The sequence below is a fragment of the Pleurodeles waltl genome, chromosome 12 (assembly GCF_031143425.1).
Source record: "Pleurodeles waltl isolate 20211129_DDA chromosome 12, aPleWal1.hap1.20221129, whole genome shotgun sequence".
Classification (NCBI taxonomy): domain Eukaryota; kingdom Metazoa; phylum Chordata; class Amphibia; order Caudata; family Salamandridae; genus Pleurodeles; species Pleurodeles waltl.
This window is the reverse complement of record NC_090451.1, coordinates 178,226,351-178,246,131: the sequence shown is the minus strand read 5'-3', so window position 1 is coordinate 178,246,131 and position 19,781 is coordinate 178,226,351. Positions and strand designations below refer to the sequence as shown.

General features: G+C 43.7%; 1 protein-coding gene across 2 annotated transcripts in view; it reads left to right on the top strand.

Annotated features, from left to right (window-relative positions):
• The window catches only part of MTHFSD (methenyltetrahydrofolate synthetase domain containing), a 104,615-nt gene that overhangs the window by 27,165 nt on the left and 57,669 nt on the right, over positions 1–19,781 (top strand). The window contains exons 2-4 of one of the 2 annotated variants that reach the window (XM_069217262.1): positions 308–465; positions 5,760–5,863; positions 19,667–19,780. In XM_069217262.1, the coding sequence (XP_069073363.1) occupies positions 438–465; positions 5,760–5,863; positions 19,667–19,780 (246 nt within the window). In that variant the 5' untranslated portion in view covers positions 308–437. The remainder of the gene's footprint in view (positions 1–307; positions 466–5,759; positions 5,864–19,666; position 19,781) is intronic. The other variant, XM_069217263.1, reaches the window with a different exon arrangement.

The window sequence follows — 19,781 nt, the reverse complement described above, 5'->3', positions numbered from 1 at the left end:
TCTGAAATGTGTATGCAAAATGAATATTTAATTACTTGAGTGCTCTCCGTCTTCGTGGCTCTGATTTGGCTGTGTTTGGTAGTTACAGCATTTGACATTAGAGTGTCAGTAGTTACATTCCTGAACAAGTTCTATGTTTAATCTTAGACTGGTGCTTAAGTAGAGTACATTTTGATTGAATTTGAAACATTAACTACTTATTTACATTTTATCAGGTCTGAGGGATTGGCTTTATTTTAGTGTTTGTATTTTTATCTCGGTGTCTTAATGAAAATCGCTTGTCAATATCTTATTACGTCTGTTTTAGGTACTGGACGTTATATTGAAACGAATAACCGAAGTGCCTGTTGAACAGTCTTCCAAGGAACACCTGTTGTCTGGTGCTTTTGTACTGAAAGTTCTCCAGTGCCACTTCTCGGGCCTGCTATTGCACTGAAATGGAGCCTGTCATCAAACTGAATGCTGGTAATTGTAAACGCAAGAAAATCTCAAACACATGCTTGCAGAATTTCCTACATTACTTAGTGGAGCCGATTAACTAACATATGTGCAGCTCAATCTACATCTGTGCATTGTTGTGATTTAGAGCTGTATTCCTACTTGCCTGTACCAAAGTTCTGGATTTCCTAATGTAAACACCCAAGTCTTTGCTGTTTAATTTCGGGGCCTACCAGTTCGTGGTATACGAACACTAAGTTTACATAAATTATGATTTACAACCATTTCGACTATGGGTAGTTATCAGTACATGTTTGCGCAGTGTTGTTTTAAAAACGTTCAGTCTGCTAACATTCAGATTACAGTTAACAAAAACACAATGGCCCTCATTACAACCCTGGCGGTCTTGGACCGCCAGGGTTGTTGTGGCGGATTTCACCACCAGCAGGCTGGCGGTGAAATCCCTAGTATTACGACCGCGACAAAAGTTCTGCGGTCGCACCGCCGGGACCGGCGATTGCCCGCCACATTGGTCCCGGCGGTTTTAATCCCCCAGGGCAGCGCTGCCCAGGGGATTACGAGTCCCCCTACCGCCAGCCTTTTCCTGGCGGTTTGAACCGCCAGGAAAAGGCTGGCGGTACGGGGAGTCGCGGGCCCCCTGGGGGCCCCTGCACTGCCCATGCCACTGGCATGGGCAGTGCAGGGGCCCCTTGCCATGGCTATGCAGACAGTGAAAAGCGCGACGGGTGCAAGTGCACCCGTCGCACGGGCTCCACACCGCCGGCTCCATTTGGAGCCGGCTCCTGTGTTGCGGCCCAGCGTGGAGATCCTGATGCCGCGGCGGGAGTGGGGCCGCATTGGCGGCCACCCGGCAGTCAGATCTTGGCGGGCGGCTTCAGCCGCCTGCCAAGGTCGTAATGAGGGCCAAAGTATTGATTGTGCAATGAAACTGTTACTTGACTACGCTGTGTTTATTAATGTCTTAATTAGTGACCATGAAAATTACTTTCAAAGACTTCTCAGTGACCATTTCTACTTCACATTGGTTCAGTTTTGAACAGACAGGAAAATCATAATTGAAAATGTGACTCCAGGTGTGAGCTACACCTCTCCAAGTTGGTATCTGCTTTAAAGAGCATGCTTGAACCCACCCACAAACGCGTTTTGCAGAAGTTCATCTGCAGATAGATACATGTTAATGACTACTTACTCCCTGTGTTTGGTCAATGGCAACGTATTGAAGGCTTTGCTGCCTTTGCACACGCCCGGCACTTTTTTTCATTCCCATGTCAGATTTCTTTCGGAATTGGAAATCTCAAGCCAAGATCGGTTAATTCTGTCATTTATAGTGATCCACTATACTCTGCAACATCCATAGTGGATTGTTTGAGTGATTCTGTGCTTAATTATTTTTTTTACATGCTATCATACCTTCAATAGGGTCAAACTGTGTCAGTATGCACTTATAAAGAGTGGGCCGTGACTGCTGCAATGTCAAATCACAAGGCTTATTTTTACTTCACTTTGGCCTTGATTCCAGTAGGCGAGGAGTTCCCGAGCCCACAGGCATTACAGTTGTTGTTTTGCACACATCAACTTCAGTTGCCGCATCTCAGTGTAAAATACATGGAAAAAAACGTGCTTGAATCTACGTGCAACCACAGATTCCTGTATCTTAGTCCTTAAAATCTCGTGTTTCCTGTTATTTCTCTTTCTCTAGTATTATTGGGCCCCCATAACAGAAATTCCAGGGCACTCTTAATCAGGGCCCATGTGCCCACCTGGAACAAAGTTCTTTCATTGTGGGGCACGCTTTAACGGCCTGTGATCGTTATCTTGTTTCCAAGCCAACTGGTCTGCTGTGATCCCTTGGCTCATGGAAGATTTTAGTTTCTTAAGTCTTCCTGCATGCTTCTGTTTCAGTCAGCTGGGCTTGGTGCTAATATTTAAGCTATCAGGACATCTCCTTTCCTCAAAGAACCATCCAGCTCCTCGTTCTCCACAGGCCAACAGCAACAATCTCCAGGAATCAAGTTTTGTCCCAGCCTTCTAGAAATATAGCAGCCCAGCCTAGGTTCTGTCTTGAATCACAAAGCATAGTTGTTAGAAATGGGGTTTCTGGTTGGCTAGAGTATGCACCTCAGCCATGCAGAACTTACCCACTCTAGTCAGGGCAAGGGAGTTACACGTCCAAGATAACCCCTGCTCACCCCCTTGGTAGCTTGGCACGAGCAGTCAGGCTTAACCCGGAGGCAATGTGTAAAGCGTTTGCACAACACACACAACACATGTGATGCAATATCCCCACCACAAAGGAAACACAACACCAGATTATATGAAAATATACTGTATTGTACTCAAAGTAATTATTAGACCAACATCACATAACAGTATTATCCTGCTACCTTAGCAGTTGTCAGAACGTTACACATTAGTTACTCTGCAAACTAGCAGTAGTCACACATAACACACAGGTTACTTAGTATTCTGCAACATAAGCAGTAGTCAGGAAACACGTTATCACATTAGAACACTTGTCATAAGAATATCATAAAACGCCCATAGTAGGAACATTAGAAAATCTATGGCAAGTTAGGGAAACATATTAGCAAGTCATGCCCATAAAAGGAACATTTGCACATATATGTAAAAGCATCATAGAACAGGTAGGCAATATATCACAATTAGCAAAGTCTGTAGAAAGAACTTCAATTATAGTTATATTGGTCCTTTTAAAAGTACCTGTCTTGATGAAGAGGCACTTCCAGTGCCTAAAACAAACAATGGGGCTCCTCTGCACAACACGGGGGCCTCCCTGAGCATTGAGGACCGAGAGGGGCGGCACGCACCCTCTCTGAATTCCTGACGGGCCCCTTCTGGGACCCGTGATCACTGGGGGCCCCCCGGGCCTCCACCGGCCCTCTCCAGGGGGGGGCCCAAGTCAGGGAAATCCTGCAAGTAAGGAGGGGGGCGCCACGCACCCCCTCCGATTTGCGAACGGGCCCCTCTGGGGGCCCACGAACTCCTGGGGTCTCCCGGGGCCTCCGTCGGCCCTTTCACAAAGGGAGACCCCTTCACTGCAAAGGCTGGCCCTCGCAGGGGCCCTGAGGGATCTGGGTGTGCGGCGAGCCTCCGATGAGGCTGTTGCCCGCTCACCAGACAACCGAAGCCTTCAGAGGCTTCCCTAGGCGAGGGAGAGGCGTCCTCCTCTCCTCTCGCCTCTCCGGCGATTCTCCGGCCCAAGGCAGGGCCTTCCGGTGCCCCGGGGGAGCTCTAACGAGCTGACCTCGCCCCGGGGGCACCCATAGGAGCGCTTTTGCTCTGTGTTTCCTTGCCGCAAGATTCTCTCCGTGCCCCGGGGGCACTAATCAGCATGGTTCCTTCGCGCTGTGTAAACACAGCTTCCCCGGGTTGCGGCGGTGATCTTTGAGGCACTTTTTAAAGGCAGCGCGCTTAGGAAAGCGCGAGGGCTCGTTTACAAGCCAGGGCTGCGGCGGTGATCTTCTGCAGCAGTTTACCAGATAGAGCGCTTTTCCCCAAGCGCTAAGTCAACCCTGTAGAAGATCGGTGCAGGGGTCAGGGGCCACATCACTGTTCCCCTGGGAACAATAAGCAAGGAAAAGCTACAGGGCTGATGGGCCCAGCTACAGGCCAGCACAAGGGGTGCAGATGGTGGCAGTTCCTCCTAGTGACCAGGCACAGCAGCAGCAGTCCAAGGCGGTTTCCTGGTGAGTCCATTCATCAGCGTTCTGGGTCCAGTTTCAAGTTCCAAGAATGTTCAAATTGTGGAGAAAATTCCCCTGTACTTATAGTCAGTTCTTACAGTGTTTTACAATGGCAGGGAGAGGAGGTTCCAGCCAGTTACAACTGGTTCTGGGAGTGCCCCCTCTCTCCTGTCAGCACAGGCTCCAAACATCAGTGGGGCGTTAACGACCCTATTGTATGAGGCCAGGGCACAGTCTTTACAAATGCAGGTGTGCCCCGCCTCTCCCTTCTCTCAGCCCAGGAAGACTATTCAGTATGCAAATGCACCTCTGTGACACCTCCACCCTCCCTGTGTACATGCTGTCTGAAAAGTATGCACAAAGCCCCAACTGTCACTCTGCCCAGATGTGGATTGGAGTCAAGCTGCAAACCACCAGAGTCATAAGCACAGATAAATGCGCACTTTCTAGAAGTGGCATTTCTGTGATAGTAATAAAAAATACACTCACACCAGTAAGCAGTATCTATCATCACCATCACAACCATACCAAACATGCCTACGCTACCCCTCATAAATCAGACAATACCCCTTACACATAAGGCAGGGCATTTCTAATGCAATCCTATGAGAAGGCAGCACTCACAGCAGTGAGACACCAATTTAGGCTGTTTGTCACTACCAGGACAGGCCATGCAATATGGCACATGTCCTCCCTTTCTACATACATGGCACCCTACCCATAGGGCTAGCTAGGGCGTACCTTAGGGGAGACTTACATGTAGTAAAAGGGGAGTTCTGGGCCTGGCAAGTAAGTTTAGATGCCAGGTCCCTGTGGCAGAAAACTGCGCACACAGGCCCTGCGCTAGCAGGCCTGAGACAGGTTTGAAAGTCTACTTCAGTGGGTGGCGCAAGCAGCGCTGCAGGCCCACTAGTAGTATTTAATTTACAGGCCCTGGGTATAGAGATACCACTGCACAAGGGACTTATAGGTAAATTAAATATGCCAATTAGGTATAAGCCAATCATACCAACTTTAGATGGGAAAGCACCTGCACTTTAGCACTGGTCAGCAGTGATAAAGTGCTCAGAGTCCTAGAGCCAACAGCGAGAGGTCAGAAAAACCAGGAGGAAGGAGGCAAAAAGACTGGGGATGACCCTGCGTAAGGCAAAAAGTCCAACAATAGTTAATGTTCAGATGATGCTCTGGACATCAGTTCATCAATACTGTCTCAATAGACTCAATATGTTTCCTTTTCGGTGTCCAGGTTGGAAGCCGGAGAATTCCAGAGAGCTGTGTCTTCATTTGAGTGTTTTTTATAAATCAGGAAAAACAGCTTTTTCCCTCCCGTGTGTCCAGGTTTTCCGGAGCTTGGGTTATTTAATTGAACACATTACATGTTTTTATTAATATTTTGCATGAGGTTTTAAGTTCATACTCCGGTCGTGCATTAAAACCTTTTAATATAAAAAGGTGTATAACTTTGGGGGACATAACTTTCCAGATTTTTTCATTTTGGTGTCTTCTGTGGCTATACAATAGGCCTTTGCTCAAAATGTTATTTTGTAAGATGTATCACTCGTGTATTAATGCAGATGTATCTTCTTATTTTGCAAGGTGTTTCCAAATGGGATATCCGTCAAAAAGTTTGGGACTACATTGAAGAGAAGAACCTGGCTGATTTTCCGAGACCTGTTCACAACAGGATACCTAATTTCAAGGTACAGTGTTGCCCATAAAACATAATTGTGTGGATTTCATTGTGACATGGTCAGGTCAGTATCATATCTCGTTAGTAATTCAAATAGTATGTGCATGTAATTTTCCTTTTCATATTTTGGAATATCAACAATTTGGTTTGTAACTTGAAAGGAAAGTCATGCCTTTTCACAGACCACTGTATTTGTTATAGAATGTATTTATTTAGTTATGTATTAATTCTTTTTTATATTAGAACATTGAAATGTTGGCAGCTCCATTGAAGACAATGGAGTGCTCCGGGCTTTTACTGGCCGGTAAAAGCCCTCAGCGCCAACATTCCAATCTTCTTTGTTCAGCAGCAGCTGTGAACAAAGCCTCACGGAGCCTGAGGGGATTTTAATCCCCTTGGACTCTGTGAGGACTTTGTTTTATTTAGGAGAAAATTCTGCCGCCTAATGGCAGAATGTTCTAATAGCCTTAGAACCCGCGGTAGCGGGCTTTACCGGCTATTAAAGGCCCTCTCCCTTGTTAAAGGCCAGAGCCGAAGACAATGGAGTGCTCCGGGCTTTTACTGGCCGGTAAAAGCCCGCAGCGCCAACATTCCAATCTTCTTTGTTCACAGCAGCAGTTGTGAACAAAGCCTCACGGTGCCGGAGGGGATTTTAATCCCCTCGGACTCTGTGAGGACTTTGTTTTATTTAGGAGAACATTCTGCCGCCTAATGGCAGAATGTTCTAATAGCCTTAGAACCCGCCGTAGCAGGCTCTACCTGCTATTAAAGGCCCTCTCCCTTGTTAAAGGCCCTCGCCTTCGGCTCGGGCCTTTAACGCGGGAGCGGGCCTTTAATAGCCAGTAGAGCCCGCTACGGCGGGTTCTAAGGCTATATAGCGTGACCAAGACCCAGTGGGAAAGAAAGTGCTTCAAATAAAAGCAGTTTCGAACAAGTGACAGTGAGGGCGTACCTTAAGTTTTAAATGTTATGTAATTTTATGTTCTGTGACACAACCACTGTTCACCCTTTTAGTGAACCATAAGTCTAGTTCAACTTAATCTGTTTTAAGGAATTTCATTATTTATGTGTTTAAGCTTACAATGCCTTAAACGTTGATGTGGTGATATATATATTGCCACATTGCCTGGATTCAGCAGCCACTTGTCCTGTGCCGTGCCACCTGGCATGTGTGATGGTGTGTGGGCATCTGATGCTGAGTTGTGTGGGTGTCTATGTATCTGGGGCCTCTTGATGTTCTTATGGGTGTTTGATGGTGCATGTGAAGCAGCCTGAAGACGAATATACAGGTGCCTGACAAGGGATATGTGGGCAAGGTATGCTGAGTTTATGGGTGTTTCGTGTGCCTCAAACTCAACATTTTATTATTAGATTGTGCATGTTGCTAAACTGATAGCCTATTGTTAAAAGGTAGTCAATCCTTCTTCATTATCTCAGACCCTCCCACAGTTCTCATCCAGACATTCCGTTTACAAAATGAAATATTGATTACAAAGTTTGCAGATTATGACAGCAGTCGCTAAATTGACCACCTACTTTCATAATTTCCCCTATTTGCTCTTACCCAAAATTAACCAATTAGACCACATGGGTGATGCTACTGAAGGTAAAGTAAGGTGTGTCTGTCCTATAGTAAATTGCAATTGCAACAATAGTTTGTTTAAAATCAAAAGTGTTTGGTACCGTTAGCAACCAGTTTGTTTGGGCAGTCAGTGACTGTGGAAAGAGCATAAGTTGGATAACCTGGTACCTACCACCTTGTTGCTATCACAAAGACCATTATTGTGTTTTGAACTGATCCACTTTGCCTTACAAACTTTTGTTATGGAGATTCCTATTCTAAACTTAAGATATGAAGTGTGTCGTGCCTCAGAATGGAGCCAGTCCAGGAATGGCTTGAGACCAATATTTTCTTTATTGGTAAGATCGTTGGATATTAACTAGCCGAATTTGGTCATACACACTGTTTTCCTGAGCTTCTGATTCCAATATTCCCCATTATATAGATTATATTAGTTTTAATAAGGGCAGGATTATCCTATAGGTGATCAAATCCCAGTTCGAAAAGGGCTTTCTTTACATGTGAAATGCACCGATTTGCAGTAGCTCATTTGTAGGATGCGACCTCCACCTTGGATATGAGATCCATTGCAACCTGAAGGTTCTCTGTAACTGTACCCAGAACACAATTGGGCATAGAGAGGACAATTAAGTCAGAGATGGGCTTAGTACCTAGCTCTTCATACAGAGACTTCAAGGGGTTTCCAGGTTGCAACTGAAGAAGACATCTTCAAAATTATTTTCAATTATCTATAGCTCACTGGCATCAGTTCAACATGAAATTTCACCACTACATATAGTTAAGACTGATAGAGCGGGGTTTCTTGAATCTTAATCTGTTGATAAAATCATCGAACAGAATCCTCCACTCGTCGTATGGACCTTTGAATGTCAACTTCAATTGTGAGAAAGGAGCTAACATCAGAAATACATTGCAATCACAGTGACGCAGTATGGCTCCAGAGGAGTGGTGTCAAACCTAAAAGGTTTTATTAAAAAATATAGTTCAAATTACAAGTTAAGTCTGTCAGTAAAAATGAAAGAAAAATATGGTAACATACATATGTTAATGTTCATGCCGTCTAAATTTGTATACAATTACAAAAAATATGCAAAATAAAATGACAAACAGTAAGCAAAATTTGACCCAAGGATTTTTCATAAAAACTCTCTATTTTAAATAAACTATTGAAAGTGGCAAGGGGAAAATCTGTGAGGAATGTGTCGGCATCAGATGAACCAGTTTTAAGGTTCAATGAAGAAAGTCTGAGTATGCAAGCCTGAAACTTAACACTCTGGGTAGGGTAAATCAGCAGAGGTTGAGCCGAGGTCTTCTCTCAGCAAAGTCAGGATAATGTCTGAATCTGATATTCTAAGAACACACAATTAAATCCTGAAAAAAGTTTCTAAAGGCTTCTCATCTCCCACCTAAGAAACCACTCAAAAGACAGGGTTCTTGTCTGGCAGGTGTAGGCTCCTTATTGTCTCAGTTTCTATCAAATAAATCATCAGGACATCCTTGGATGCATCATCAGTCTTACTAGCCTGGTACAGGCGTTCTCTCCCACTGTCTCAGTCTTCATATTGAAGCCAGAACTTATTTAAAACGTTCAGTAGTCTGGAATAAAGCACAATAAACGTATTCTAAGCTAACAAGTCGTATGATAAGACACCTGCAAAGAGCAGAAGAAAACAAGACTCTTGCAAAACATTTCTACCCCAACACAGTATCAAATCTGCAATGCCCCAGGCTACTTCCTTATTTTTAATTATAGTTTCTAACATCTGTGTAGAAGGGAAAATATAAAAATTTCCACATATCACTAGGATATGTTGACCCAATTACTAGCTGCACATCTGGTATGCTTGGCTATGTTTTTCATCACTTTGAGAATAGACAAATCTTTAACGATAAGACAAGGTACATATACCGAAACAAACTTACACATGAATACACCTACACATATAAGCTTACTATTACACTTCTAATTAACTTTACTACCTTGGGCTGTTCACCATTTGCAAGTGCAAAGTTACCTCTTTAAGCAGGTGAAACCAAATGTATGAGTGTAAATTTACTACAGCCAAAAAACAAATCCAGCACCACACATGACCAACCATTGATCCCTCAACACACTCCCCAAAACAAAAGTCATTGATTTAGTGACTTAAAATAAAACCTCATAGGAAATAATGGTAAATTAACCTACATTTTATAAAAAGTTTTAAATATAAATTAATTTAAAAAATATTTAAAAATAAAACATTTTTTATTTTATATGAACATTTTAATAACCTTTTTTAGTTTAACACATCTAACATTACTGTTTATTAAAATAATAGAATTACTTGTTACTAATTGTATACATAACTTTTAATATTTAATACATAATACAAAATATGTTTTTACTGTAGGTGGTATTTTTTTCTGTTAATGGGTTTTTCAAAAAATAATGTTAATTTAGTTTAATATATTTAATTAAATATTTAATTCGAAATTAAGTGTGGTAGAATTGTTTACTTTTATTTTATCCTACCTGTGAAATAAACACAACACACAGCACATACATTTTGAACAAAAAAAATGGCAAATATTTTTCAAGTTTAATAAACTTCTTACAATTTCCCAATAGTGTACAAAACGGAGATCTCATCGCTGGTGGGGGTGATTTACATATGGTAAAGTATGGGGAAAATAAAACAAAAAACATTACATTTGAATTTAAAATGCAGTTTTATTATATATTAATAATTATTACATGCTGTATAGAATTAATCAAAAGTAATTATGTCTCAATAAAAAATGTAACATTTATTTTTAACTTGAAAAAAGGTTAGTAAAATATGTGAAAATGATTTTATTCGTAGATCATTTTTATAATGTTATATACAATGTATTGATATTTTGAACTATTATAAATAATTTAATTTAATATTATGTGCTATGGGCTTTCATTTTATTTTATCTCCCTCCCTCCATTACTTTCTACGGGAAGATTTTGCAGTACCAGTGGTTGGCCATGTGTGTTGCTGGTCTTCTGAGCTGGAGTACATTTACTATTCCTCATCCTTTTTGGCTGTAGTAACTTTAGAAGTGCAGTTTGTGAATATGAATGGACTTACTCTTACCCATCTTCAACCTCTCCTTACTCCTCCCTTAAACCTTCACCTTCAGTAGTAGATATTCCCCTTTTTCCAGCCACTCCTCGCTCTCCTTCCCAGATTTAGTTTTGAAGCGCACATACTTGTGCTGAGACTCTGCATTCAGGGTGGAGATTTCCCCGTAGAAAAGTTAGGATAGGCGGTGATGGAAATCCGCACATAGGTTTGCAACTAGCATTTTGTAGTACATTAGTAGCACTATTGATTTACTACAAAACAAAGTTTGCGAATGGGCTCCTGAATGTCTATCTAGCAGTTATAATTCTGGGACCCACAGTCATTTTAGCTTGCAAGATGTTCATAGCAGCATTCTTTACAGGCAGTTGTTGCATAATTTGTGAAGCTTGGTGGCTACTCATGTTATGAAGCCCCATCATTGAACTACTGGAATATGTTATTCTGCAAGACCACCCATAGACTTTTCTGTCAGAGCCCATGTCTCTTGGAAGCAGCCGATGCCGTTCAGCTCAATGAAGGTTTGCCAATCTAAGTGATTTGTTTTTAGTACTTAGGGCCTGATTTACAGTTTGGCGGAGGGAGTTACTCCATCTTAAATGTGCCAGATATCCTGTCCGCCATATTACTATCCCATTATAGCCAATGGAGGTCTTAATACAACGGATGGGATATCCTTCATGTTTGTGACGGAGTAACTGGTCTGCCAAATTCTAAATCAGGTTTTAAGTCCTGAAATGTTCTAAATGAGGATGTGTAACAGTCTAGTGTGTGGTCTTGTTTTGCCTTCTTTCAGTGTTAGATTAGGGGCTAAAAGATGGTTTTGCTTCAGCTCTAGGTGTAGCAAAGTTCTTGTGCTGCTCATTGCTTCTGTGAGCCAGGCCTACAATAGTTGTGGACGGTGCTCCTTGGTAAGATCGTTGATGTTAGGTAGTTACGTTTGACCTTTCTTTCCTCCTTGTCCTTTTCCACTGCTCCAACATTTTGTGGACGCTTGAAGTGCCCAGCAATCTGGTGAACTTCAAGATTTGAATTCTGTCTAATAGCTGCATATAATATAAGTTGGGCTCACGTTAGATGCTTCTACGTTCCTGCTCAGAGGATGAGGACAGGGAAAAACATCAATGCTATTGATGCAGAGTTTAAATTCTACTTGTGTAACAGAGAAATTACTGGCATCCCTAGTGGTGGTTAATATATTAACTCATTCCATGTGGCAGGAGTTAATTAATCTCAAATGGGGTTGCATAAAGGATAAGTAGGCAAGACCTGCTTAAGGGTGAAATGAAGAAACATTGGGGAATAGGTCAACAAAATCCAAACGTAGTGATTCCAGCAAAACAGGCAAGTTCGGCTCAGTCAGTGGTGCCTCTTCTTGGGTAACACCTAAGCCCACTGTTACGGAGGAGTCCGTAAATTAATTAAGTGGCAAAGCTGTAGTTAGCTTTGAGAATGGAATTGGTTGATTTGGTATGAATGGAACAATAACAGGCGCACACATACAAGGAGGAATTACACCATCAGTGGCATTGTTGATAACACTCTGTGAAAAAATAATCACTGCCTACTTTGAGTCTGAAACATGTTTATTAAGAAAAAACAAGGGATGTAGCTATCACAAAAACAAACCAACATAACTTCACCCCGAAACACGACTGAGCATATGATGCTAACGCATGTTGAAATCGCATTGCTTTTACACATTGTCTTCACATAGGCAAAAAGAAGTCACATAACAAAAATTGCAACTACTTTAATAGGAATTGGAGCAGCTGCCCCTCATTCGCATGAGAAACAGTGGAAAGACCTTGAAACTAAGATACACGACAGAAGCTTCTCTGTTGTGCTGACAGGATTCTGTCTTTCTTACATACCAGGTCAAAGTTGAAAACGAGGAGTAGGCCCTCACAGACGAGAAGGTCTTAGTAAAACATGGGGTACTTTGTACATGGGTTTCAAAACAGCATGGCTGGCACAGAGTGACATTTTAATAAATGTAATACTATCTGTCAGTTTACAAATCTGTGGAATATTTGTAAATATACAAGCACCTGCCTCTCTTTCCTCTTTTTCCTGTTCTTCATTATTTGTTAACTATATTCTTCATTTCAGTATGAACTTGCTAGCTGTTGTAGCTTTCCATGCATGTAGAAATATGGGATACCCACAATCATCCTGTAAAGCAGACACAACAGTTTAACAGAATGATTGCTTTTTTTAGGTTAATTAATCAGCTAGTTTAAGAAATACACGTCTGCATGTTTTCCCCTTGTTTGTGTGTAGCTTTCAGTCTTCTGGTTCTCTATATTAGTCGCCTTACTATAAGCAGTAATGCCATCACCTCCCTCCTTACCAGCTGAGCTTAATGTAGAACTTTTCAACAGTATTTGGGAACACTCAAACCAGGAAATGCTGTTCCCTTACACAAATTTGGTTGTGGTTCATCCACTTAAACCAATAGGTGCTATGGACCTTAGTTCTAACAGGACCTGAAGTATGTTTGTGAATACTGGGGAAACATGATTTGTGTTTGGTCTTTGATCATCTGTTATGTGTGCATCGAATGGTGCGTCTGGGTGTAGTCTTGTGTAATCTGGCTTTTGATGGTGTGTGTTGATTTATGATCATTTGTTTGAGTGTTGGAGTTGTGTGTCAGGGAGTGGTGATATTTGTGCCCGTGTGATGGCGCCTGCTTTTTTTGTTTAAGTATCACCCAGTGTTTGCAATAAAGAAAGTAAGAAAAAAAATTATAAAGCCCTTCACTTGTTAAAAAATATGTATACTTTACACAGCATTTTTGTAAAACATTATTTACACCCCTCCCTGCTTTCATTAACAATGAAAGGGATTTATAATAACATCCTGTAGGAGGCTGGACTGGCTTGTAGTGAGTACCAAGGGGTACTTACACCTTGCACCAGGCCCAGGTATCCCTTATTAGTGTATAGGGGTGTCTAGCAGCTCAGGCTGATATAAAATGGTAGCTTAGCAGAGCAGCTTAGGCTGAACTAGGAGACGAGTGAAGCTCCTACAGTACCACTAGTGTCATATGCACAATATCATAAGAAAACACAATACACAGGTATACTAAAAATAAAGGTACTTTATTTTTATGACAATATGCCAAAAGTATCTCAGTGAGTACCCTCAGTATGAGGCTAGCAAATATACACAAGATATATGTACACAATACCAAAAATATGCAGTATAGTATTAGAAAACAGTGCAAACAATGTATAGTTACAATAGGATGCAATGGGGACACATAGGGATAGGGGCAACACAAACCATATACTCCAAAAGTGGAATGCGAACCACGAATGGACCCCAAACCTATGTGACCTTGTAGAGGGTCGCTGGGGCTGTAAGAAAACAGTGAGGGTTAGAAAAATAGACCACCCCAAGACCCTGAAAAGTGAGTGCAAAGTGCACTAAAGTTCCCCAAAGAGCACAGAAGTCGTGATAGGGGAATTCTGCAGGAAAGACCAAAACCAGCAATGCAACAACGATGGATTTCCAGACGAGGGTACCTGTGGAACAAGGGGACCAAGTCCAAAAGTCACGACCAAGTCGAGAGTGGACAGATGACCAGGAAATACCAGCTGTGGGTGCAAAGAAGCTGAGGATTCTGCAGGAACAACAAGGGCGGTTAGGGTTTTTGGATGCTGCTGTGGCCCAGGAGGGACCAGGATGTCGCCAATTGCGTCAGGTGACAGAGGGGGCGCCCAGCAAGACAAGGAGCCCTCTCAGAAGCAGGCAGCACCCGCAGAAGTGCCGGAACAGGCACTACGAAGTGGAGTGAAACGGTGCTCACCCGAAGTTGCACAAAGGAGTCCCACGCCGCTGGAGGACAACTCAGGAGGTCGTGCAATGCAGGTTAGAGTGCCGTGGACCCAGGCTTGGCTGTGCACAAAGGATTCCCTCGGAAAGTGCACAGGAGCCGGAGTAGCTGCAAAAGACGCTGTTCCCAGCAATGCAGTCTGGCGTGGGGAGGCAAGGACTTACCTCCACCAAACTTGGACTGAAGAGTCACTGGACTGTGGGAGTCTCTTGAGTTGCTGGATTCAAGGGACCTCGCTCGTCGTGCTGAGAGGAGACCCAGAGGACCGGTGATGCAGTTCTTTGGTGCCTGCGGTTGCAGGGGGACGATTCCGTCGACCCACGGGAGATTTCTTCGGAGCTTCTAGTGCAGAGAGGAGGCAGACTACGCCCACAGCATGCACCACCAGGAAAGCAGTCGAGAAGGCGGCAGGATCAGCGTTACAGAGTTGCAGTAGTCGTCTTCGCTACTTTGTTGCAGTTTTGCAGGCTTCCAGCGCGGTCAGCAGTCGATTCCTTGGCAGAAGGTGAAGAGAGAGATGCAGAGGAACTCTGATGAGCTCTTGCATTCGTTATCTAAGGAAATCCCCAAAGCAGAGACCCTAAATAGCCAGAAAAGAGGGTTTGGCTACTTAGAAGAGAAGATAGGCTAGCAACACCTGAAGGAGCCTATCAGAAGGAGTCTCTGACGTCACCTGCTGGCCCTGGCCACTCAGAGCAGTCCAGTGTGCCAGCAGCACCTCTGTTTCCAAGATGGCAGAGGTCTGGAGCACACTGGAGAAGCTCTGGGCACCTCCCAGGGGAGGTGCCGGTCAGGGGAGTGGTCACTCCCCTTTCCTTTGTCCAGTTTCGCGCCAGAGCAGGGCTGAGGGGTCCCTGAACCGGTGTAGACTGGCTTATGCAGAAATGGGCACCATGTGTGCCCATGAAAGCATTTCCAGAGGCTGGGGGAGGCTACTCCTCCCCTGCCTTAACACCTTATTCCAAAGGGAGAGGGTGTAACACCCTCTCTCTGAGGAAGTCCTTTGTTCTGCCTTCCTGGGCCAAGCCTGTCTAGACCCCAGGAGGGCAGAAACCTGTCTGAGGGGTTGGCAGCAGCAGCAGCTACAGTGAAACCCCTGAAAAGGCAGTTTGGCAGTACCCGGGTCTGTGCTACAGACCCCTGGGATCATGCGATTGTGCCAACAATGCCAGGATGGCATAGAGGGGGCAATTCCATGATCATAGACATGTTACATGGCCATATTCGGAGTTACCATTGTGAAGCTACACATAGGTAGTGACCTATGTGTAGTGCACACGTGTAATGGTGTCCCCGCACTCACAAAGTCCGGGGAATTTGCCCTGACAAATGTGGGGGCACCTTGGCTAGTGCCAGGGTGCCCACACACTAAGTAACTTAGCACCCAACCTTTACCACGTAAAGGTTAGACATATATGTGACTTATAAGTTACTTAAGTGCAGTGTAAAATGGCTGTGAAATAACGTGGACGTTATTTCACTCAGGCTGCAGTGGCAGGCCTGTGTAAGAATTGTCAGAGCTCCCTATGGGGGGCAAAAGAAATGCTGCAGCCCCTAGGGATCTCCTGGAACCCCAATACCCTGGGTACCTCAGTACCATATACTAGGGAATTATAAGGGTGTTCCAGTATGCCAATGTGAATTGGTGAAATTGGTCACTAGCCTGTTAGTGACAATTTGGAAAGAAATGAGAGAGCATAACCACTGAGGTTCTGGATAGCAGAGCCTCAGTGAGACAGTTAGGCACCACACAGGGAACACATACATATAGGTCACAAACTTATGAGCACTGGGGTCCTGGCTAGCAGGGTCCCAGTGACACATAACAAACATACTGAAAACATAGGGCTTTCACTATGAGCACTGGGCCCTGGCTGGCAGGATCCCAGTGAGACAGTGAAAACACCCTGGCATACACTCACAAACAGGCCAAAGGTGGGGGTAACAAGGCTAGAAAGAGGCTACTTTCTCACACAACCCCCCCAAACGAAGGACAATAAGGCTAACCTTGGCCAGTTGAGACTTTATTGTCTAAGTGGTGATAAGTAGAGAGTAGCTCTGCAATAGACTGGTTACTCCCTTTATCATCCACTATATGGTTACTTCCCTGTGGGGATGTAAACCACCCTGTTTGAAGTTTTTTAGCTAAGCAACAATGTGAAGATGTATTTTCAGAGTTTCTATCAGTAAGTTTTAGTTTAGAGCAGTGGGAATTGTCCACTGAACCTATTTGTAGTGATGAAAATGCCAGACAGGGATGCTGTCTCAGTAAAGCCATAGCTGGGCAAAAACTTTGTCCATATGGCTGGAAGGGAGAACAGGGATGCTGTTTCTCTTGAGTTGGAGCAGGGCAGGGATGCTGTCCTATGAGCTCCACACTAGGGCAGGGATGCTGTCCTAAGTGTTGTGAGGCAGTGCAGAGTTTTTGCTTTAAAGTTTCTCTGGGAGGGTTGGAGGGATGCTCCATGTTAACTAAAATGGTGCTCTTTTTCTCACCAATGTTAGTTATCCCACAGAGAGGTACTTCTCCCTCAGGGAGTACAGCTTTGCCAGCTGATGATTCCCTTGGAACAGGTGCCACCCCAGGAGAGGTTTCTCCCACCACAGGAATGGTATCCTGAATGGCAGGGTGGTTAGGGGATACTGTGATACCCTTTTTACCTGTTGTTGGAGATGGATCCTGAGTTTTCAGGCCTTCTCTCCTTTGCTTTTTCATTTCAGTAGAAATGAGAGGGAACAATTCCTCTGGGATGCCCAGCATGGCTGTATGGGCATAAAACTCGACATCAGCCCAACCTGAGGCCTCTAGGTCATTACCTAAGAGACAGTCTACAGGTAAGCTAGGTGATACCACCACCTGCTTAGGGCCAGTAACTCCACCCCAACTAAACTGAATTATAGCTAAGGGAAGAAACTTAGTGGAGTTATGGACATCAATAATTTTATACTGTTGTCCAATGATGTGTTGTTCAGGAGCCACTAGGTTTTCAGTCACCAAAGTGATACTGGCACCTGTGTCCCTGTAGGCCTGGGCCTCAACACCATTTATTGATACTGTCTGCCTGTACTTATCCATTGTAAGGGGACAAGCAGCCAGTGTGGCAAGGCCATTGCCACTAGGTGTGACAGAAACTGTCTTGGGACTGACTACCCCAGTTTCTATTATGGACCCATAAGTGAACCCAACTACACCCTTTGCTTGACTGTTGCCAGCAGTCCCACCACTAGTACCACTACTGCTAGGGGCACTAGAGCTTGATGTATTAGTGGTGGTAGGCTCAGGGGGTTTACCTGGACAGGACTTATCTCCTGGCCTATAGCCTCGGTTTTTACACACAAAGCACCAAGGCTTTTTAATGTGTGTGGGTTGAGAAGAAGATGAAGAATTTGTTTTATCCCCACCCTCTGAAGAGTGTTTAAGATTTGAAGTGGGATCTTTGGTTTTACCCTTATCCCCATGCTTATCTTGAGATTTTTCACCATCTTTCTTCTTGCCATCCTTGTCACCACCTGTATGAACTTTTCTGTTCACTCTTGTTCTGACCCATTTGTCTGCCTTCTTTCCCAATTCTTGGGGAGAGGTCAGATCTGAGTCCACTAGATACTGGTGCAACAAATCAGACACACAATTATTAAGTATATGCTCTCTCAGGATTATGTTATATAGGCTTTCATAGTCAGTCACTTTACTGCCATGTAACCACCCCTCCAAGGCCTTCACTGAATGGTCAACAAAGTCTACCCAGTCTTGTGAAGACTCCTTTTTGGTTTCTCTGAACTTCATCCTGTACTGTTCAGTGGTTAAGCCATAACCATCTAGGAGTGCATTCTTAAGAACTGCAAAATTATTGGCATCACTTTCTTTCACAGTAAGGAGCCTATCCCTACCCTTTCCACTAAATTATAGCCATAGGATAGCAGCCCACTGCCTTTGAGGGACATCCTGTACAACACAGGCCCTCTCAAGTGCAGCAAACCACTTGTTAATGTCATCCCCCTCCTTATAAGGGGGAACTATCTTGTGCAGATTCCTAGAATCATGCCCTTTTGCAGGATGACTATGGGGAATACTGCTGCTGCCACCATGGGTTTCTAAACCCAATTTCTGTCTTTCTCTTTCCACTTCTAAGGACTGTCTATCCAAATCCAGCTGTTGCTTCTTGAGCTTCAGTCTGGTTTGTTCCACTCTTCCTGTCTCTTCCTGTCTCTTCCTGCTCACTGTCTTCCTCTAGGGAGGGGGTGTTGGGGCTGCAGCATTGCTCCTCCCGTCTTGCCCAAGGGTAAGGAACCTAAATTAGCATCTTTCATGCTACCCTCTCCCCATCTGTGAACAGGGACACCTGTTAGCTGAACATCAAAGCGAAGTGATATGTGCTGATTACATGTTTGCCAACAATATGTTTGAATACATAGTAGTCACAAAGCTGTTGAAAGATGCAGTGTACCCTGGAGGTGCATATGGAGGTTTGCTACCGGGTCGGAGTGGCATTGGCATTCAAGTGGCATAAAGGTTACAAGAGTTTGTTCATGGGGCATAGATATAGAGACTGTGTGCAGGATGCTTTGGTGCGTCAAGACCATGTAGAGGACTCCTGGGTACCAAAGTGCTGAAGAACACCTGGATAACAGTGTGTGACGAGTATGGAGTAGTGCAAATGACTGCCAGATATGTGTGCTTGGACTGCAGTCTCAAGTTCCATTGGCTTGTCGAGTTTGCAGTTTGATGTTTTTAGCCATGTCAATGTTTAGCTTTCAGATGTTGTCATTAGTGATGCTGTATATGAACTCATGTGGGATGATGCATAAGGTCACCAGGAATGCTTTGGAGCAGTGACTCTTTATAATGGAACATAAATGGTCTTTGGAGATTTTGTATATTAGCATTAGCTTCCCCTGATCTGAATTTATTTAGTGGAATTCCTTATCTAAGTGGCCAGATAACAAAGGGGACTTACGTGCACATTGTAGAGATTTGTGTGCTATCTGCAGGTTTCAGGTACAAATACTAAGTGATAATGCTTGTTTTTTTTACCCTTTGAATTACTTGTAAGTTGAAGCTTACATCTTCAGTACCAAGCGTCATAAAAAATAAGATGATATATATAATTTGCTGAATGTGGTAATGGTGGGAGAGAAAAGCCTTGTGCTTTAGAGAGAATGCTTCATTTCAGTGCAGCATAAAGCAATTTAATCGGAATAGGAATTCGAGAATTATGTTTGTGCTTGCTGATCTTACTATCTAAATGATGGAAGAATGATGAATCGTTATAATGTATCACTATTTTGTGATAACAGGGTGCTGCTCATGCTTCAGAAAAACTACCAACTTTGCAAGAGTTTAGAAAAGCTGAAGTAATCAAAATTAACCCCGACACGCCTCAGAAGAATGCCCGCTTTCTTACGCTAGAAG